General features: G+C 34.8%; 2 protein-coding genes across 2 annotated transcripts; both read right to left on the bottom strand.

The window, feature by feature from the left end:
* Positions 1-11,402: 11,402 nt before the first annotated feature.
* On the bottom strand, positions 11,403-11,969 carry LOC112091631. Its single transcript, XM_024165762.1, has 2 exons — positions 11,665-11,969; positions 11,403-11,604 (listed from the first exon to the last, which is right to left on the bottom strand). Exons 1-2 carry the CDS (start codon positions 11,967-11,969, stop codon positions 11,403-11,405), a joined length of 507 nt encoding a protein of 168 aa, XP_024021530.1.
* An 8,050-nt stretch (positions 11,970-20,019) lies between these two features.
* On the bottom strand, positions 20,020-22,793 carry LOC21408070 (tropinone reductase homolog At5g06060). The gene is made up of 5 exons (XM_010098318.2): positions 22,607-22,793; positions 22,303-22,510; positions 21,215-21,431; positions 20,983-21,089; positions 20,020-20,518 (listed from the first exon to the last, which is right to left on the bottom strand). Exons 1-5 carry the CDS (start codon positions 22,705-22,707, stop codon positions 20,324-20,326), a joined length of 828 nt encoding a protein of 275 aa, XP_010096620.1. The 5' UTR covers positions 22,708-22,793; the 3' UTR covers positions 20,020-20,323.
* Between the last annotated feature and the right edge of the window lie 915 nt (positions 22,794-23,708).

Below are 23,708 nucleotides of genomic sequence, written 5' to 3'. Positions count from 1 at the left end.
TAACCTTTCAAAATCCTACAACTGTAAATTGACGATCCTTATGAAAGTTTGGCAATACCTAAAAAATTCTTTCACGCTATTCTGCTCTGTATAATTTGCGTGTTAGTGTTTAAGTTATGTGACAAATTAACATCACATATAATTAATTGTGCAAGAATGCTACCTATACATATGTAAGGATTTCAAAAAAAAAAACAAGAAAAAAAAGAGCGAGATTCAAAAAAAGAAAATGCTTAACAATAGTTTGGAAACCAAACGAGATTCAAAAAAAGAAAATGCTTAACAAATAGTTTGGAAACCAAACGAGATTTAAAAAAAAAAAAAAAAAACATGCTTAACATATAGTCTGGAAACCAAACGAGATTCAAGAAAAAAGGAAAAAAAAAAAAAAAAAACCTTTGGAAACCCAACCACAAAAGTTCCTGTAAACAAATAATACGGCCTTTGATCATGTGATAGTGAATTTATCGTGGCTAGTGAGTACATTCATGATTCATGTATATGTACGGATACATAAATTATGTTTCCCACTTGCCAGCGGGTAGGGCCTATTTTACAATTCCCATCATTATCTGTGATCCACATTTTCTGCAAGTGCACACTCAAAACGACATGTCAACTCAAACGTTAGAGCTGTCTTCGCTGCCGTTTATAATTGATGTGTCCACGAAAAGTTTGTATTTGGGTATAAAAAACGCTCTAATATAGTGTCATTTGTTTTGACAAATTTGTCATATGATATTTAATTGTTAATGATTGATATATTTAATTTTTCATTTAATTATTATAGTTTTTACATTTTTAGATTATTTAAAATTAAAATTTTCATTTTACGACTTTTAAAATTTAATTCCATTAAAAAAAACTTAATGACTATAATAAAGTAGATTTTTTATATTTTAAATAGTATTATACATTAAAATATAATAAACATAATACATTTTATTGTATAAATGACATTAACATTTACATAAGAGATGGTATAAAATTTAATGTAGTGACTTGAACGGAATCGTTCATAAACAATTATGTGCCAGTTTGTTCGTTGATCTGAATTGTGTTGATTTGAACTTTTTTAATTTAAACAAAAAATCTTAACAATGTAATTTCAACAGTAATTCAAACTAACATTTAGACATGTAATAAAACTTTTAATCCAAACATGGAATATAATCTGAGTTAGTGTTTAGATGAGGCCTTAAAACTGTAGTTTGAATTGAATTGGCGTTGTGTAAGAGTATCTAATTTGAACTCGGTTTTTTTCCCTATATGAAAATTTCATTTTTTTTTGAAGTTGATAATATAAATAAAAAATTTTTACATTAAAGAAAAACTAAAACCTTGACAAAAATATAATAAAAAATGAGTATTTAAAAAAAAAGTTATTCAATATCCATTATTCATGTGCAATTGAAGTTATTATTTCAGTTTAATAAGTTGAAATAATTTTTGATTCAGTAAAATACTTGAGCAAATTTTTATCCAAAGAGGTTAATATATATATATATATATATAAATTCCATTCAGATTAACAATAAGAATCAATAAACGAAAAAAAAAACTCTGTTTATACGATTTAAATTAGATTAATAACAAGTAATTGAATGGAAACAAACCACGAGAAAAAAAAAGAATAGAGTAAAATAATAATTAAAAAAAACACACAAGGCATTGAGATTTTTTTTTTTTTTTTTTTGAGTAACAAGAGGCTCAGAAATATAGTGGCCATCATCATATCAATATTTGGAGCATCATACATTATCATAGTACTTACGCTACCAACGCTTACGTTAACCTGATGTGAAAACAGAAGTTCTAAAAACGACAACAAGACATAAGGGGAAGGGGTTCAAAACGACAGGAAGCAAACAGGTCAAAAATATACTTCTATACGACATCAGGGAGTAATCTGGAAACAAATAAGCACCACAAGGTACAGTATAACACTAGAACAAATTTGATTAGGCAAACAGAGAAAGATTTCATCAAAGCTAAATTCCAATACTCGGATTTGGGAAGCATGAGAAGAAGCTAACGGGTGAGGGGGAATTTAATGGAGCTTAGGCGAGAATCTCCACTGTGACCATGATGGACGTTAGGGTTTTTGAGATGGGGGTTAGGGTTAAATTTTGGGGGACGCTGTTGTGAAGAAGAGAGAGCTCTGAGGGAGGATTTCTGAATGAAGGTGAGAATCTCACCGTGGAAGTGATGGGCGCGAGCTCTGAAAAGTGGAGTGGAGATCACATGCAAGCAAAGGAGGCGAATCTCTTCTGAACGGGTTCTTTATAGCGTTTTTTCTCATAAAAAAAAATATAAATTAAAAAAAATTCTGAATCATAATTCTGAATTCATCAATTAATCATCACTAACAGACTAAATTAGAGCTGTGGGAGTTGATTTACATGATTTAAAATGTAGAACTGATGAGTAATTAAATATCATTTATTTTATCGATTCGAGTTTAAATTTAATTTATTTCAAGAAAATGGGGAAGAGAAAAGAAAAGAAAATCTCGTACGCAGATACGCTCAATGGCGCTACACCAGCACAAGCAACCCTTATCATCTGCCACGTAGAATATTCTTTTGTGATAAGTCACCGTCAAATATGGCTTTGGACTAATGCATAATATGTTACGTAATTGAAATCACTGCCGACCGCCCTCTCTGTTTAGCCTAACTTTCTCGGTGGTGAATGGTGGTTCATGTTTCATGTTTTATCCTACTAATTATAATAAACGGATAAAAATAATCTCCACAAAGTTTGTCCATAAATATTTTTCTTCATAATGACATAGTATCTGTAAACCTGCTAAGTCAAAATCAACTTCTGCTTAATTATTTGGGTCAAGTGGACACATCATCTATTTTAATTTATCTGTATTGTTCATTTAATTTTTGACACGTCATCTTAAGATTGATATAATAACGAAAAATTATCCATGTCACTTCCGGTTTGAGATCTATGGTTGTGGTTGGTAATTACTTCCAGACGAAACAGAAAACAAACTAATAATTATGGAACATTTCAATCTCATCTATTGTATTAAAATTTGAGTTTAAAACTTTCTGTTTTTAAAAATTTTATACCAATATCTCAACTTTTTAGAAAATTATTTTATGATACCTCAAACTATTTTTTGGGACATAAAAAAATAAAATTATCCTTATTATAAAAATTTATCTGTTGACTAAAATTTTGAAGAAAAAAAGGAATTTAAAAAAGAATTTTGAAGAGATAAATTTTTAAAAAAGAATTATGCTCTATAGGTATAACAATTTTTAAAATTCTTTTTTTCTTTCAACATTCTAGTCAATAAATGAATTTTATAATAAAAATAATTTTGTCATTTCGTGTCTCAAAAATAATTCTGATGTACTAAAAGAAATTTTTAAAAAAGTCGAGATTTTTGCATAAAAATTTTAAAAATGAAAAATACAAAACTCAAATCTCAATATAACAAAAAATATTAAAATAAAAATTTTTCAATAATTAATAATATATGACTTCGGCTATAGTCCGTCTACGGACTGGCCTGTCCACAGGTGTCACAAGTTTTTAAAAAAGAAAAGCAAGCAATTTTATAGTCTTTTTTTGAAGATTCAGAAGCCGAAAAAACTGTCTAGTTGAGTTTAGAAGGCATGCAGAGGCTTTTCAGTTACATTTTTAAATTATAGTGGTTTGAATGTAGATTTTAAATTAAATTTGAGTTATAATTTAAGTTAAAATTTTAACTTGAGTTTATATTTAGTTGTATACATTTAAGTTATAATTTGATATGAGAATCTTTTTGAGTTTGTATTTAGATGAGTTAAAACTTAAGTTTGTATTTAGATAATATGTTAATAAAAACTCAATGATGATAAAAAATTTTAATAGGGTATACGAGTGAGATTTTATTCATTTTTTTGTTGTGAATGCATAAAAAAAAATCATCTCAATCGGAATTAAAACGAAAAAGTTATAGCGTTTTTAAGAATAGAAAAATATTGTTTATTAACTTGAGTTTGAGTTTATGAACTTGAGTTGAAGAGGAAACTTGAACTCAGATTTAACCCCAAACTCAAGTTAAAATTCAAGTTAAAAGTCAAGTTTAAATTTAAATTTTACAAAAGAACGTGAACTTAAATAAAATTATAATTGAGTTCAAACTTTTTTTGAATTTAAGTGGAAACGAACAAGCCCTAAATGTTTGAAATGACGTTTATCTTTCATCTTAGCCATTTATCACGTGTGTGTTCTCTCTGTTCAAAATTGAGTAGGCAGAAGTCCCTCAGACATTTACTTGTAGGGCCTACGTTTAATACTAGTTTAGAGAGCATCAGAGAAATATTAGCGGAACTAATTCCTTTCCTAAGTTTCTGTGAGGAAAAAACACGACAATTTACATATCAGTTTATAATTAGTAAGACAAAATATGCATTGAAATCATACCAAAAGTGACAAATTTTACGCCACGTTACTTAGCGGCGATACTTTGTATAGAAGTCAATCCGAATCTTCCATTATAGACTGTATTTAAAGAGAATTAATGAGAGATTCTCTCGTTAATCGAATGACTCAAATCTCAATCACTCTCAACGATTGCAATGTAGTATTGCTTTAGGTGAAACTTTGATTACTGACTTTTATGCACAAAAGACTTGATAAACATTACAACATTTTAATATATATTTTTTTTCAGTGAAAGAATATGCAGCTTAAGTTGTGCGACTAGAAAATTTCTTCCTAAAAAACGAGCCCGAAACCATCCGTAAAACAAAAGTAAATAAATAAAAAAATGCATAAATTCGGCTACCGACTGACTTATGATAGCTGTACCACAAACAATTATACCCCTTAGTAAAAGATGGCCGGATTTTTTAATCAACAGTTCACATTTAACGGGTGAATCGGTTAATCCCACAGTGTTAGACGAAAATTACCCTAGAATTCTATTTAAAAGTACTATTTACTCTCACACTATTTGTCATTATTATTAACAGAATTCTCACATAAATGTCAAAAAAAGAAAACTGCGGCAACATAACATGTAATAGAACTAATTAAGAACTAATTATTTTGTTTTGTTACATGGTAATTTCTTTGACTTCATTCCAACAAGTTATTTATATAACTAACTAAGAACTAATTATTTAGTTTTGTTACATGGTAATTTCTTTGACTTCATTCCAACAAGTTATTTTGTTGAAAACCATTATTTATTACATTAGTATCTGGTCTTTTTTTTTCACCAAACAATTCATGTATTGGTAAGTAATCCAATGAATTCTTAAATTTAACAAACTATTAAGTAAAGCTCTGCGGAGTGCCGTTAAATCAATGACAATTGTTATTTGTTGGAATTTAAATCGAAATACCCTTACCCACGCCATGTTAGGTTCTTTTGAAAGACAAATACTAACTTTTAGATGATCACGACACATGTATGAAGATGATGTTGATAGTAGAATTTCGTCAACAAGATTACGCTGGATTACCATACGATGGTCAGTCGCGTAACGAAAAGAACACACGAGGTTATAATGGTTCACTCTATAATGAAAGAGCTACATCCACTTGTTATTGTATTTTCCTTTCTTTCTTCCTTCAAAGGTTATAGAATCCGCCTTTCTCTCTCCGGACCTTGCCCCTTTTATATCTCATAGATTACATATGGGGCGGACTATGACAGGGGATTCTTTGATGGTTTCTCTCAAGTAGCCTATTATCTTACATGCCTAGACTGTAGCCTCTATGCACCTTTTGAACAGTTCACTCGACCACTTCGTCCACTATTGTAGCTCTGCGGATCTTCTGTGATTTCCATTGGTCAGTTCTAGGTGGTTTATGGGCAGGTAATCATTCTCTGTGCTACTGACCTTCTCTGAACCCATAAGTAACCTAGGGATTTCCCCCCCTGTCATCTCAGAGGTTTGGGATGTGGATCCAAACTTATACGTCCTGCCCTCTGCGTCCATATTATATTTCACAAGCAGCGGTCTCCGTCCTAGTCGATCCTCCCATGATACTAGTATGCGGAGAACGAAGCATGTAGTCGACAGTTGCATGAATTATCTCATACGATTGGCCTTTTCACAATTGGGGGAGGAGGAAATGAGTTTAAAACGCCGATCGCTGTCTGATGTGGCAGGTGAGGGCCACGTGGAGCTCGGTTGTCACTTGGATCTCCACCCTTTTGCACCGACCTCGAATCCCCCGGAATATTCTTACCCTGGTTTCGAGCTGGTGCCTTAGGCTCTGATACCAATTGTTGGAAAATAATGGCATTAAGTGCGCAGCATAATTTCAAAAATTTAATCAATGTCAAAGCCAACCAAGAACATGTTCATGATGCTATATAACATAAATACTAAAGATCTAAATCATACCTTTTGAGATTTAGGAAACTACACGTTTGACTATTCAAAGCGTTCCAAATGACGACCGAAAGAGCCTCAACCAACTGGTCTTCTTTGCTATTCTCATTTCCACGATCGGAATGAGAATACTTCCTTAACAATTAGTTTTTCCAAAGTTTATCTCACATACATAGTCGGTTTTACCACGTCAACACGCACTACGCATTACAACCGGTCGACCGGTGACAAAGACGTTATAACTCACCGGTCGACCTGTTCTTCATGAACCGATCGACCTGTTTTCATGAACCGGTCGACCTGTCTGCACTGGCAAAAGTTGTTTTCTTAGTTCTTTAACACGGGAAACTTGCACAGAGCCTCAGTTTTGATTCAAGCAATCCAATAGAGAAAGTGCATGATCAAAACAGTCATATAGTAGTCTTCCCATATTAAACAACTCTTAAAATAATAATTCAACCAATTTATCTAGAATTAATTTAACAATTAATTCACCTGATAAATCACTCATGAATTAATTAACCAATCTCCTATTAACTTTGAATCTCTTTTACGAAAATAACATAAGTTACCAATATATAAGAAATACACCGTATCGTTATAGGAAATTATGTGAGCTAGCGAAGGGACTTGATGGACATATATAAATCAAGCTCCTATAATCACAACACTACTTGTAAACCAACAAGTCCGTCTTATGATTATAAAACTCTAGCGCTACTCCACTAAAAGCCTAGAGCTGCACTCTCGATTTATATACCCTATTTACAAAGCTCTGAATAGCTCTCGTCCATGACTCAATATATTAGTGTATCATCCTCATAGGATATCCATAATCAACTTGAGGTCAAGTTCCATTTTACCTTCCCGATTACATTTATCTTATGTTACATTATCACACCATCAGAAAATCACTATTCATACCATTACAAATAGTAAACCATTGGATAACACGGAGTAGTCTAATGGCTGAGCACTCGTATTTTCCAATCTGCAGATAATGCATAAGAGGATATCATTGACTCTTTGTAGGAGCTATGGATTCCAATATCTATGAATAACGAATCTACGCCTACACGAGTCATACCTCCAATGTACCGGTAAGCGTACCTTTACATAATGTCAGGATGTCTCCCTTTGGTACATAAAACGATACAAGTCAAGCATACGGGTTCATTATCTATATCAGGATTAAGATGACAACATATAATTCGTCAAAAGTGAATTGTTTTATTCAAATAGAATTATTAATTAAAACAATTCAACTTTGGTCCGACCCAATATAGATTTCACCACTAGAAACTATATCAATGTCTCTACCCATGAAGTCCCACCCCCGACGACAAACACAAGCCGTTGCCATTAGGAAGTAGACAACATAACAATCTTAACATGAATAAAGCGCCTAACTTTATTCCCTCGATTGTGGATCGTATGATTTAGACTATCATCTTTAGATTCTTGTCTTCCGCATGTTCAACACATTACATGCATGAACTAAATATTTAGAATGACAGTCTCAGACTTTCAGTTTGCTTATCATACATTCAACTAATATGAACATAAAGAGGACAATACATAGATATATGAAATGAATATCTTTATTAATAGTCAAAATGTCTCAAAGAACATCGTTACATTCATTCTTAAAAGCATAAACGCTAACAATCTCCCAGTTGCACTTAAGTGAGTAAATGTGACATGCTACGCATTCCCATAGCCTCGACATACTTCTCGAAGGACTTAGTTGGCAGGGCCTTTGTGAACGGGTCAGCTACATTGTCTTCCGATGCGATCTTGCATATTTCCACATGCCCTTCTTGAATAAAGCTCCTTATCACATGATACCTCCTATCTATGTGCTTACTCATTTTCTGATATCTTAGTTCTTCGGTGTTAGCTATTGCCACACTATTATCACAGTACAGTCTCAATGGCTTAGCCACACCAGGAAGTACTTCAAGATCCATCAGAAATTTACGGAGCCACACTGCTTCTTTTGAAGCATCACTAGCTGCCACATACTCGGCTTCCATCATTGAGTCAAAATTGCAAGTTTGCTTCACACTCCTCCAAACGACGGAACCACCTCCCAGAGTAAAGACAGAACCCGAAGTTAATTTCCTAGAATCTAAGCAGGATTGAAAATCTGAATATGTATATACTAGAGGTGTCAAATCCTCCCCGGAATAGACTAGCATATAATTTCTAGTCCTCTGAAGATACTTGAATATATGCTTGACCACTACCCAGTGGTTAGGTCCTGGATTCGACTGATATGGACGTACAATCCCGACTGCATTAAAAATATCCGATCGAGTGTAAAGCATTGCATACATGAGGCTCCCAACCACTGAAGCATAGGGTACCTTTGCCATGTATTCCCTTTCCTCAGATGTCTTGGGACAATCACTGTTTGAAAGAGTAATTCCAGACCTAGATGGTTGCCCACCTTTCTTGGAATTTTGCATTGCATACTTCTCGAGAATTTTATCTATGTATGAAGTCAGAGAGAGAGTTATCATTTTGTTCTTTCGATCTCTTAAGATCTGAATACCTATAACATAATTAGCTTCTCCTAAGTCCTTAATGTCAAACTGTTGGTAAGCCAAACTTTGACTGATGACAAAGCCCCTACATCATTGCCAATGAGTAGAATGTCATCAACATATACTAGTAAAAAAACCACTTTCCCATCTTGAATATGCTTATAAACACAAGGTTCATCCATATTCTGTTGGAATCCAAAAGTCTTGACCACTTGATCAAATCTTTTATTCCAAGAACGTGAAGCTTGCTTTAATCCATAAATGGATTTTAGCAACTTGCAAACTTTCCCCTCTTGACCCTTAGCCCCAAAGCCTTCTCGTTGTACCATATAGATACTTTCGTCAAGATGACCGTTTAAGAATGCCGTATTGACATCCATTTGCCATATCTCGTAGACGGGAGCAGCCGCAATGGATAAGAGAATACGGATGGACTTAAGCATCTAGTCGATTCCCTCCTTTTACGTGTATCACTTAGCTACCAGTCTAGCCTTATAGGTTTCGACCTTTCCTTCTGCATTTCTCTTTCTCTTGTAGACTAATTTACACCCAATGGGCTTAATCCCATCAGGAAGATCTACAAGTTCCCAGACTTGATTAAAATCCATAGATTCCATCTTAGTTTTCATGGCTTCTGTCTAGAGGTTTGCATCAACATCCTCCATAGCTTCTTTGTAAGTATAAGGATCTCTGTAATGTTCTGAAGATTCTGCCAAAAAGGTATCCCCACTAGCCATGAATATCTCAGGTTCATGTCTGATCCTCCCACTACGCCGAAGCCCCTTAGGTTGTTGTTGGGTTTCATTTTCTACTCTGATTCAATTGGTTTCTAAAGGAACAGTCGGTATGACCAACTCACTCAACATTTCCTCAAGCACCACTTTGCTATGAGGCTTAAAGTCATTTATGTAACTTTCCTCAAGAAATGTTGCATTCGTTGAAACCACGACTTTATTTTCCTTGAGGTTATAGAAATAACCCCTTTTCGTCCCTCTCGGATAACCTACAAAAATGCACACTTCTGAACTTGCTTCCAACTTGTTCGCTTCCTTGTCCAGGACATATGCAGGACATCCTCATATGCGAATATGGTTCAAAGATGTCTTCCTGCCCATCCACAACTCGATAGGAGTTTTAGGAACCAACTTTGTTGACACGTTGTTCAGAAGATAACATGCAGTTTGTAAAGCATATCCCCAGAAATATATAGGCAATGTCGAACAACTCATCATGGACCGTACCATGTCCAACAAGGTCATATTTCTTCTCTCAGCTACACCATTCTGCTGTCGAGTGCCAAGTGCAGTCAAATGGAATAGAATCCCATTATCTAATAAGTATCTAGTGAACTCATCAGAGAGGTATTCTCCACCTCGATCGGATCAAAGTGCCTTTATAGGTTTACCCAATTGCTTTTCCATTTCAGCCCAAAACTCCCTGAATTTCTCAAAAGTTTGCTTTTGTGGTGCATCAGGAACACATAACCATATCTTAAGTAATCGTCAATAAAAGTGACGTAATACTCATACCCTCCTCTTGCCTTGATGTTCATGGGACCACAAACATCACTATGCACAAGTTCAAGAACCTCTTCAGCCCTATTGCCTTTAAACCTAAATGGTCTTTTGGTCATTTTGCCCTCTAAACAAGACTCACATTGGGGTAAGGACCCAACCTTTAAAGAACTTAAAGGTCCATCCTTTACCAACCTTTGTATCCTGTTAAGGCTAATGTGACCAAGTCGTAAATGCCAAGGATATGTCTCATTAGAGTGAGAAGTTTTAAGCCTTTTAGAGTTATTAATAACTTCAGTGTTTAGCAGTGAGTCTATCTTAGGTTTGATAAAATATAGATTATTTTGCATCCATCCATCACAGATAAAAGACTTATTTTTACGAATCAAAACTTTATTATTAAAAGAAACTAAATAAGAATCCTTAAATAAATAAGCAACAGAAATAAGATTCCTCTTAAATTGAGGAACATAAAAACAGTCTCACAAAAATAAACTCCTATAGCTATCAAAATAAAGATGGACGTCTCCCACTGCTTTAGCCAACACTAGAGTTCCATCGTCCATCCTCAACATGAAGCTCTCATTTAGAAGACTTCTCGTTTGCTTGAACCCCTACAGAGAAACACACACATGATTAGTTGCTCCAGAATCTATGACCCAGTTGTCACTGGATTCTTCAACCAGACATACTTCCATAATCAAAAGATCACACTCACCTCCCTTACCTTTAGAGGCTAGGTAGTCCTTGCAATTCTTCTAAATGTGCCCCACCTTCCCGCAATGAAAGCACTTAAGCTTGTTCGGGTTCTTCTTCTTCTTCTTGTTCTTGCCCTTGTTTGGCGGAACTGAAGAACTTTCCTTCTTGGCTCCTTGCTTCTTCTTTCCATTCCCTAGAAAGGGTTTGGAGGAATATGCCTCAGCCAAGTTGGCCTCCACAATAGTTGACCCCTTGATCATTCGCTCGAACTTTTGGAGTTCTTACATCAACTCTGTCAAGGTTATATTCTGTTTAGCGCTCAAATTGAACGTTGCCCTACACGGAATATACTCATTCGACAAAGTCTCAAAGATCATGGTCAATTGAGACTCAGTATCAATGTCGGCCCCATTAGACTGAGCGTCAGCCAAATAGCCCATCACCTTCAGCATATGTTCCTTTATGGAAGACCTAGCCTTCTCTCTGCAATTAATGAGGTTACTTAGGGCTTCCCAACGTTTTTCAGCAGCTTAGCCGCCAAACATGTCCTCAAGATTATCCATAATCTGACGAGCAGTTATGTAATCTTCATGTTGTGCTTGTAGCACAGTGGACATGCTCGCCATCATATGACAGCGAGCCATATCATCAGAGTCATTCCAGCGTTGATATGCTAGGAAAACCTCATTAGGAGCATCAACAGGTGGCTCCGGAGGACAAGGTGTATTTAGTACGAAATTCAGTTTCTTAAAGGTTAGGACGATCTTTAGGTTCCTTTTCCAATCGGTAAAATTCTCGCCAGTTAAAGTGTGTTTATTAAGTATCGATGATAATGCGCTAGCAGACATTTTGATCTACAATAAACATTCATATATCTAGTATAAGCAAACTTGCATAAATATTTAGTAATCAAACATATATACATATTATAATGCAACCAATATGTTTATGTGTCAAAACCTTGAAAAAAACACAACCTCACAACGATAATTCCCAACTTAAAATTTTTGTAAGTCTCCTAAAGGAGATCATGCAAAATTTAATTGGAAACACGGATCCCCTCTGATCAATATATACAATCCGGATCAATCTCTGTCCAGTACATATTGATAATCATTTTCTGTGGCCATTAATTTAATTAACATAGCTCATAGAGGAGATTAATAATTAAATTAATCTTGAGCGTATAACCATCGTTTCAACTATTTGATCCATATTTTATAATTGTCACCTAGGGGTGTACAACCATAAAATATGTTCAAATAAATTATCCTCTCTAAGATCCACACCGGTACATAATGAATCCCTTCCTAGGGGTCGGTATCACCATGTGTTACCTACGGACCAACGATGGAGGCTATAGGTCTTTTCTTCAAAAACCCTCACCCACTCAATCTTTTTGAAAATAAGGTTTTATGTTAAAAATATGTATGAACAATTTTAATGAGCGGCACTCCCTATTCTACATGACATGTCTTCACATATATAGCAAATCATATTATATGCAATCATACAAAGCAATTAAGCTAGGCAACAAGCATAATAATAATAACCGTATTATTATAGTTCCAACCTAGAGAAAAGAAAAAATAAAGATTACTAAGAATAATCAAAACATATATCGATCTTTCATCTTGAATCTTCCCGGTTGTCCTTGAATTCTTTATCATGATCAAATTCTAGTTATCATAAAATTATTTTTCATGTTTTCTTGAAAAAATCTCAAAAAAGTGCACTGCCACGTTAGGTCCGGTCGACAGGTGACAGAGCAATTATACTCAACCGATCGACCGCCTTTCACTAACTAGCTGACCGGAGAGGTCGACCTGTGTCTATGCGACAGTAACCCAGATTTTCTGTATTTTCTAAACTTTTGACAATTTCAAAAAATTGTCACCAAAATATGAAAAAACAGAAATCTGAGCAGTTTTTTAATTTATTCAAAAACACAAAATAATTTTATAAACCAAGAAAAATTAGATACCTTTACATCCTTCATCTTCAAGATTCATCTTCAAAATCCATCTTCAAGATCCATCTTCAAGATCCATAATAAATCTCCTCCAAGAATTTTACATGAAAATTCCTATACCGTTTCCGGTTTACAAAATTTCTACTAAAGAAAATAAAATAAACCCTAACGGCGATGATAGGCAGTATATATAATTACATTGCAAAGAATAAATTCCTATACAACCATTCTAAATTTTAAGGAACCATAACCGGTAAAAATTAAATAATCGAAAAACATTGATAATTTATAAATAATAATCAATAATAATTATTTAATTATCCATTCACCATATATTCATGACAACAAAAAATATAGAAACCCTAGAGTGCCATCTCTCTAAAATATTAATTCAAGCATAAATGAGATATTTTTCGATCACAAATCTTTGTACATAGCATAATCATGAACAAGTAACCATGGCTCTGATACCAATGGTTGGAAAATAATCGCATCGAGTGCACAGCGGAAGTTAAAAAATTTAGTCAATATCAAAGCCAACCAAAACATGTTCATGATGCTATATAACATAAATACTAAAGATCTAAATCATACCTTTTGAGATTTAGAAAACTGCACGTCTGACTGTTCAAAGCGTTCCAAACAGCGACCGGAAGAGCCTTAACCAACTGGTCTTCTTTGCTATTCTCGTTTCCCCGATCAGAATGCGGGTGGGCACACATCGTTCAATCTCCTCTTAGTATTCTTGAACTCCTTCCAACCACAAGAGAGCCAAAGGAAAAATTATTCTTGAGAATTAAACAGTTTTTCCTCTCAGAAATCTTTTGTCAATAGCCTCCAAAAAGTCACTCAAGTGATCTTTTGTATAATGTGACTTACTAGGCTATTTATAGTGTTTAGGAAGTCATACTTCCGTAACAATTAGGTTTCCTAAAGTTTATCTCGCATATAGAGTCAATTTTGCCACGTCAGCACGCGCTACGCGTTACAACCGGTGACAGAGACATTATAACTCACTGGTCGACCTGTTCTTCACGAACCGGTCGACCTATCTTCATGAATGGGTCAACCTGTCTGCACTGGAAAAAGTTATTTCCTAGTTCTTCAACACGGAAAACTTGCATAGAGCCTCAGTTTTAATTCAAGCAACCCAATAGAGAAAGTGCATTATCAAAACAATCATATAATAGTCTTCCCATATTAAACAACTCTTAAAACAATAATTCAACCAATTTATCTAGAATTAATTTAACAATCAATTCACCCGAAAAATCACTCATGAATTAATTAACCAATCTCCTATTAACTTTGAACCTCTTTTACAGAAATAATACAAGTTACCAATATGTAGGAAATACACCGTATTGTTACAGGAAATTATGTGAGCGAGCAAAAAGACCCGATGGACATATATAAATCAAGCTCCTATAATCACAACGCTACTTGTAAACCAACAAGTCCGTCTCATGACTCAATATATTAGTGTATCATCCCTATAGGATATCCATAATCGACTTGAAGTCAAGTTCTATTTTACCTTCCCAATTACATTTCTCTTATGTTCCATTATCACACCATCAGAAAACCACAATTCATACCATTACAAATAGTAAACCATTAGATAACACATAATAGTCTAATGGCCGAGCGCTCGTATTTTTCAATCCACAGATGATGCATAAGAGGGTATCATTGACTCTTTATAAGAGCTATGGATTCCAATATCTACGAATAATGAATCTACGTATACACGAGTCATACCTCCAATGTACCGGTAAGCGTATCTTTACATAATGTCAGGATGTCTCCCTTTGGTACATCAAAAGATACAAGTCAAGCATACGGGTTCATTATCCATCTCAGGATTAAGATGACAACATATAATTCGTCAAAAGTGAATTGTTTTATTCAAACAGAATTATTAATTAAAACAATTCAACTTTGGTCCGACCCAATATAGATTTCACCATTAGAAACTATATCAATGTCTCTACCCATGGAGTCCCACCTCCGACGATGAAGACAAGCCGTCGCCGTTAGGAAGTAGACAACATAACAATCTTAACATGAATAAAGCGCCCAACTTTATTCCCTCGATTGTGGATCATATGATTTAGACTATCATCTTTAGATTCTTCTCTTCCGCATGTTCTACACATTATATGCATGACCTAAAGATTTAGAATGACAGTCTCAGACTTTCAGTTTGCTTATCATACATTCAACTAATATGAACATAAAGAGGACAATACATAGATATATGAAATAAATAAATCTTTATTAATAGTCAAAATGTCTCAAAGAACATCGTTACATTTATTCCTAAGGGCATAAACGCTAACAGAGGCCTCGGGTTGTTTCCCCTGGCATTTTCACTTTCCCCGATGCCTTCCGGGGCATCGGGCTGGTCACCAGCATTCTGGTTCCCGGCCACGATGGTGCTCGGTGGTCTCGGGGCATCCTCGATAGGTGGCATGGAGCTTCTTCCGTCCATTCGCTCAATGGTGGTCACCAGCCCTTGAACCAAGTCGGTCTAGAGATGTCAAAAGGGTCGTGCCGGGCCGGCACGGCCCTTCTAACCCCAGGCCCATGGCGGGCCTGGGCCGTGCCTGGCACGGCCCTGCACAGTACAGGGCCGTGCCAGGGCCGGGCCTAAGGAGAAACCCTCAGGCCCAGCACTGGCCCTTGGCCCTAGTCCATAAAGGCCAGGGCCGAGCCTGGGCCCAGGCCCTGGCCCTTTTAATTTTTGTTTTTCAATATTTAATTAAAAAAATATATATCATATGTCCCCAAAAGATGTGATTTTATTGAATTGAGATAATACAAATAAGTACACATAAATGATCAACTTGTTAAAAACCTTATCAAGTAAATCTCGTGGGGAGATCGGGACAAAACCTTAGCATAGGAAAAAGAGTGCAATATTTTAGGATAAGTAAATTACAAAACCTAAGTGCTTCTAGAAGATTCTGTTATGTCTAAACTCAATCTTAACCTAATTTTCTTAATGCACTTGAGTTTCACTTATGATTAGCAATATTTTTAGGATTTTTTTTTTAATTTCAAATTTGATGACAAAAAAAAAGTAATATATCATATGCCCTAAAAATATGTGATTTTATTGAATTAATATGAATAATTATAAGAAAATGACTGGTTGACCAGACGGCATAGGTCGGCCAATTGGCCCTAAAATGCCTCAAACCTCATTAAAATTTCATGTCGCAGGCCTGGCCTTTCGCGTGCCTGGGCCGTGCCTAGCCCTTCGCGTGCCCTGGCCTTGGCGTGCCTGGGCTGTGCCTTGGCCTTAGCGGGCCTAGGCCGTGCCTGGGCCTTGGGTGGGCATGGGCCGTGCCTGGGCTGCGGGCCTCAAACATGAGGCCCAGCCCAAGCCCTTCTGGCGTGCCGTGCCGGCCCGGCCCATAACAGTACAGGGCCGGGCCGTGCCGAATTTGCTACTGTAGCAGGCTGGGCCGAGCCCTCCATGGATGGCCCGGCCCAATTGACACCTCTAAGTCAGTCAGAGCATTCAATTGGGCCTACATTTGTATCGGGTCAAGCTATGGCATACTCAGGGTCAGAGCTTCATTCCTCGCTGGGGGTTGATTCCCCTGGTTAGGTTGATCTCCTCTGCTCCCAGTGTTGGCCGGATTGGCAAGATGCGTGGTGTTCTCCTCCGTTTGGTTGCCTTGATTCGTGGCGCCACTCATTCCTCTTCTCGGAGGCATGGTCATAGGTTATTTATTAGTCGTCTCAGATTCTTCACACGAACCATAGATTCTGGGTTCACTCCCCAGTGGAGTCGCCAATTGTTGACGGTAGAATTTCGTCAACAAGATTACGTCGGATTACCACTCGGTGCTCAGTCGGGTTACCGGCCAAAACTGGTTATATTATCAGAAAAGTGTAACTGATTGTATTTGTCTTCAATGTATTTTGAAGACGTATGGATTTGTCGTTAAACGAAAAGAACACACGAGGTTATAGTGGTTCACTCTATAATGAAAGAACTACATTAACTTGTTATTGTATTTTCCTTTCTTTCTTCCTTCAAATGTTATAGAATCTGCCTCTCTCTTTGGGGCCTTGCCCCTTTTATATCTCACAGATTACATATGATTACATATGAGGCAGATTGTGACAGGGGATTCTCTGATGGTTTCTCTCAAGTAGCCTATTATCCTACCTGCCTAGACCGTAGCCTCTCTGCACCTTTTGGATTGTTCACTCAACCACTCCGTCCACTATTGCGGCTCTGCGGATCTTCCGTGATTTGCATTGGTCCGTTCTAGGTGGTTTATGGGCAGGTAATCATTCTCTGTGCTACTGACCTTCTCTGAACCTAGAAGTGACGTAGGGATTCCCCCCCTGTCACCTCAGAGGTTTGGGATGTGGATTCAAACTTATGCGTCCTGCCCTCGACGTCCATATTATATTTCACAAGCCGCGGTCTCCGTCCCGGTCGATCGTCCCATGGTACCAGTATGCGGAGAACGAAGCATGTAGGCCTCCACTGCATGTGGGGTCGACAGTTGCATGAATTGTCTTATACGATCGGCCTTTTCACAATTGAGGGAGGAGGAAATGAGTTTAAAACGTCGACCGTTGTCTAACGTGGTGGGTGAAGGCCACGTGGAGCTCGGTTGTCATCCGACATGTCAAAGCATATTTTTCCACACAGCTGATATATCCAATTTTTTTAATAAGTTATTGCTTATTGAAAAAAACTGCAATACTTTAAAAAAAGAGATGATTAAATAATTTGTAGAAAATATAATAAGAAAAAGCACTAAAAACCCTTGTTATTAATCCAAAATTTTAATCATCCCATATGTAACTAATATTGAAACCATGACCAAATAGCAGAAGCACTCATTGCCATCATTCACCCTTTTTTCACCTGATGATAATTATATTAGAGAATTAAATTCATGAAAGGTTGTTGCACCTTTTTTTTTTTTAAGTAACGAACAAGAAGTAAACAACCAGCAATGGTCTTGTTTGTTTTGCCATTAGAATTGTGTGATTTAATTTGAATTGTGGTGATATGAATTATATTGAGATTTGAATTACGATTCAAATTAGTGTTTAGATACACAAATAAATTGTAATCTAAAGTGAGAATAAAATTCAAACTGTGTTTAGATAAAATATTAAAAATTGTAATTAGATAAAGTGTTAAAAACTGTTATTAAAATTTTATAACAAATATTATAAAACCTCATTGTAAATGGCATTAAAAAATATACAATATAGATGATAATTTGTTCCTCTTCATTATGAACACATTGAAAAAAAAATCATTTTAATCCGAATTGAAAAAAAAATTATGACATTTTTAAACTTGAAATTAAGAAGAGAGAAAAAATAAAATCTGAATTTAGAAAACAATTGGAATTGTTAGAATTTAAAGAGCGGTTGAGCGGTTGAAAATTTAAAAATCAAAGGTTAAAACATTGTCAATAGTTTGAATTGTCCTCATTTAGTTCTGTATGAAACATCAATTTAAATTATAAACTATGATTTGAATTGAATTGTTAAGTTTAAGTTGTTGAAACAAACAGAGACAATATTATTATCAAATAAAAAAATTCACCATTTTTTAAAGAGTTTAAGGTTTAAATTGGTACAATTTTCAATATATAAACTAATTATAAAAAGAAAAAAATGTTCAAGAACCTTTGATAAATTTAACTCTATATTATATTTTCTTATATGAAATGTAACACGTGTCTTCATTAGGAGCAACAGTTAAGTTCTAATTTAAATAATCAGAAATTACAAATATTCAACTAATATTTTTCTTGGAGGAAACGACTTTGTGGACTCGTGACTGGTGTCTGGTGAGCACAAATGAGTTAAAATTTGGTACTCGGTGGGTTGGGGAGTCGAATAATGATGCGATGAAAAGCTCACACGTGGAAATATGTTGCCACGTGACTGATCCAAAAGTCAGAGCGTGTTTGAATTCGCCTATAACTCAGCCGGTCTGTACGCGCCATTAATGTCTTCACAGTTCACCATTTTATATCTTTATTTATTTTTTCAGATACATTCTATCTCTACTTGGCCCTACAAATAAAAGATATTTCTTTTACCATCAATCTAATACTGATCAGACTACACGTGGCATGTTATCTCATTTTATTTTAGTGCTCTGGTTTGAGCGTATTGTTTTGAACCAGAACTAAATTTAAATTTTTTTTGTAAGAAATAATACTGTTTAAATTAAAATCAAAGTAATTTGAATCTTAAATTAAATAAGCACTTCGACTTATTTGGTTCATGCATTTAAAATCATAATTTTAATCCTGTTACAGTACTTTTCTTACATAAAAAACTGAATAAAAAAAAATTATACTAATGAGTTTCCTTACAAAATTTAAATTTATAATCAAAATTACTAACTTAAACGCGTAAACAAACGAGCTATTAAATTCTCACACAAAATATACAATCTGCTTTATGGATTCAGATTTTTCGTCTAATTTTTAGTATCTCAATTGGTATCTAACCAATCAAATTATATCATATTATTTCATAATAAACACAAAAGAGTTAGTTAAACAGTAATTTAAATTTTTTATACGACTTGACATAAGTTAAATAGAAATTGAGATACTAAAATTAAACAAAGGATCTAAGTTCTATCAAATTCGCACACAAATTGATCAAACGACAATAGTGTCTTAAAAGAGGAAAAAAAAACAATTTTGTTCTTTTTGTAGGAAAATTTGTGCTTTAAATTTTGATCTTTTAGCCTTTTCGTTTTTATTTTGAGGACATTTTCATCGTTCTTTTAGCTAAAAAAGAAAATGGTGCAAGTCCAAGATATGAATTTGATACATATTTAAAATGTCCGATACACAAGAACTATATTCTGAAATACTAGATGATGTCGAAAATAGATAATATACTTTATCAAGTTTAACCTAAAACACAAAATATAATTAACACTAGGCACCAATTTTCATAACGTTCTGAGAAGATTCATGATTCCCACTTCTTGAAGAAAACAATGCAACGCATTAAGAAACATACAAAGAAGAAAACAAAGGAAATGTTTTAAAATTTAAAGCACTATTTTAATTAGTTTTCAGAGTCCAGCCAAGCCATGATCAAGAAGAGTTGGACACAAAAATGACATATAGAGCATGCGCTTTGTAAATCATGGAATCCTAGAAAACCATTACGAGAATTTCTTAACCTGAAATGGTCAAAGACTCGGACTCAGAAGGGTCTCTTTTTGGGATAAAATCCATTCACAATCATTCCCCCATCTACGGAAATAACCTGTCCGGTGATGTAAGAGGCGGCGGGCAGGCAGAGGTATGTCACCAAAGATGAAACTTCCTCGGGCTCCGCAACACGGTGTAGAGGAGTTTTATCTATGATCTCTTCCAAGAACTCCTTGTTATCAAGTAACTGTATAAGAAGGAAATAAGTTCGACTGTTTGTGATTTGAATAGCATAGGCATCCCACATTCTGTCTGCCAATGTAAAAGAATTTGAGATAAAGAACGAATCACCTACTTAACTATCTAAGGCCTTGTTTCATAAGGAGGGAAGTGGAAGGAGAGATTGGGGTCTGCCTATTAGCGGAGGGATTTCGAGACTTACGGTCGTTTGGTAGGATGGATTAGCGCAGAGAATTCATTGCACGAGAAATTCATAATTATCCATAGAATCTTAATTGTGGTCCGTCTTAATTTGTATGAGTTAGAGAAGGTGAATTTTACATTTTTCTTTTACCAAATATGCACAAGGAAAGATCTTCTCATTGCCCTTCCATTTCCCCAGGTTATCTAGCTCTAACCCTCCAGCCAAACATTAGCCTGAAAGAAATGAGAGCACAAAGCATATGGATTATAAGCAAGAAAGAATATTACATGTTCTACAAGCGACGTCCTTGTATACCAAGGTGCAACACAATTGCTTCTGATGTTGTCTTTTGCCCATTCGCAAGCCAGATTCTTGGTGAGCTGATTGATGGCAGCTGAAAACAACAAATAGAGAATGTAGCAAAACAATTGGATTCAGCTCATTAACGCGAAGTCAATCTTTTTGTCAGACGCTTTTACAAAATATGACGATTGACACCTTATCAAAATAGCATCTCACCTTTGCTTGCGGCGTAAATGCTTCCAGAGGATATGTTAAGCAAACCGGCAACAGAAGAAATGAACACGATACTCCCTCCTCCAGATGCTTTTAGAAGAGGGTGTGCAAGTTGACACAAGTGGTATGTAGACTCGAAGTTGGTAGAAAGAAGTAATGTGTATTCTTCAGCAGTGTACTCAAGTGTTGGCTTCCTGATGTTTGTTCCCACATTGTTCACCTAGGGCCAAAAATTATGCAAACTCAATGTTCCGATGAGTAAAAAGAGATTTTCAAGGTGCTGACTCTCAAGTGTAATAAGATATTGAGAAAGAAAACCTCAATTAATCTCACTGCGCTTAAATCTAAATTTTATTAAACAAAAGTTTTTCAGCATTTGTAGACACAGATGAGAAGAGAATCACATGTTAATGGCAGGGATCCTAGGCACAAAACATGGGTTTCCCAATGACAAAACATGAGACATAAATAAGACATATATCATTGCAACTTTTACAGAATACAGAAAAGATGTCCTACAACCATAACAAAGCCCAAATTTTCTCTCTACTTATAAAAGAAAAAACCATACATTGTGTCCAAGTTACACAGAGAAGACTTAAAAGTTATATCACATATCTAAGGGAATTTTGTTTCACATGAAAATACGCTTAATACATATATGACAACAAGTTTTGTGTTCTAATCATCAAACGAACCGCAATTTACCCGAATCGCAATTAACATGAAACAACAGATTTTTCTTCTTTTTACTCTAACAATGCTTAGAGCAATAGAGCTTCTCTATACAAAAAACCTTCCACATTAATCAAAACAAAAGGATCAATTGAAGAGAGCATTGATAAATAATAATGCCTTTTACAGAAACCAAATGAGCATCAACCAAATTAATCCAAATAATCTTCATCAAAGCCTCCTCGTTCGTCATTCTAAATATCTATTCAAAGTCTATTCAGTCATATGACTCAAAACTTGTGTCATAATCTTCAAAGTTGCACAACTTTCAAAATCTGTCTCAATTCACTGAAAAGAAAAAAGATAAAAGAAATACCCAAAAAAAGAGAAAATTTTGAATAATTTAATTGACTTACAATAATGTTGAGCTTGCCATTAAAAGCCGAAGCCACTTCTTGAATGAGTTTTTCTCTCTGGGTTTTGGAAGACGCATCACAAACCGACCCAGATACCAATAATCCTTTGCCTTCCCATTCCTTAAGGCACCTTTTGAGCTCCTCTTCATTTCGAGAACAGGTGTGCACGGCCGCACCGAATTCCGCCAGTTCCTCCACCACGGCGCGCCTGAAACAGACAATAATAATATGAGATAATTGGGAAACAACTTAACCCATAATAACTTTCCGGGAAAAAATTTCCAGGAAAGAGGAAGAAAATTACCCGATTCCACGGGTGCCACCCGTAACGACGGCGGTCGTTCCCTTGAGAGACCATCTTGAGCTTGAAGGTTTGAGGTTGGTTTCTGACTCTGCCTTAGACATAATCGCCCACTTTTTTCAAGTTTCAAGTTTAACACGCCTCTTTTTCTACACTGAACTAAAGACTACAGATTGGGTTGGTTTATGGCCGTTCGAATCGGACTAAAAAAAATATACAGGAGTCACAAAATATATAATTTTAACAGGGGAATTGATAAGATTAGAAAAATAGTATTATTAATAATTTTATTTTTTATAATTATTTTTAAGTGTGAGATTTATATTAAAAAATTATTTATTTTATATATTTTTTAATTTTTATTTAATTTTTTATTAAATTTAACCTAAAAAAAATTAGTTCTATTAGTAGAACGGCTTATTAAAAACAGTTTTTTTAATGGTTAAAAAATAAAAAACTGCATATAGTTAGAAAAAAAGAAGAAGATAAATAGTAGTTATTAGCTTGCATTTAGCAGTATATGATAATACGACAGTTCTCATAGTTACCACCTTTAATCTACCAGATTACACTACCAAAAACAAAAGGCGATTGGTGTTGACGAGAAGATATAGGCTTAGTTTGGTATTACTTTTCGCTCCTAAAATTAGCTTCTACTTGTAGCAAAAATTAATTTTAGTGTTTAGTAAATCTCTTCAAAAATATTTTTTGAAACATTTTTAAAGAATCTATAGCCAAATTCAGAAGTAACCCAAAAATAACTTTAACTTTTAGATTATGCGAAAATCAGCATATTACAATTAATTAAACTTTCATAATATCCTTCATCAAATTTAAACTTTACAATTAGCTTCTACTTGTAGCAAAAATTAATTTTAGTGTTTAGTAAATCTCTTCAAAAATATTTTTTGAAACATTTTTAAAGAATCTATAGCCAAATTCAGAAGTAACCCAAAAATAACTTTAACTTTTAGATTATGCGAAAATCAGCATATTACAATTAATTAAACTTTCATAATATCCTTCATCAAATTTAAACTTTACAATTTTTATAATTTAAAATTCAGACTCGTAATATAATATAATATAATAATATAATAATATA

This window comes from Morus notabilis, unplaced genomic scaffold, assembly GCF_000414095.1.
Source record: "Morus notabilis unplaced genomic scaffold, ASM41409v2 Scaffold139, whole genome shotgun sequence".
Lineage (NCBI taxonomy): Eukaryota > Viridiplantae > Streptophyta > Magnoliopsida > Rosales > Moraceae > Morus > Morus notabilis.
This window is presented reverse-complemented; position numbering and strand designations above follow the sequence as displayed.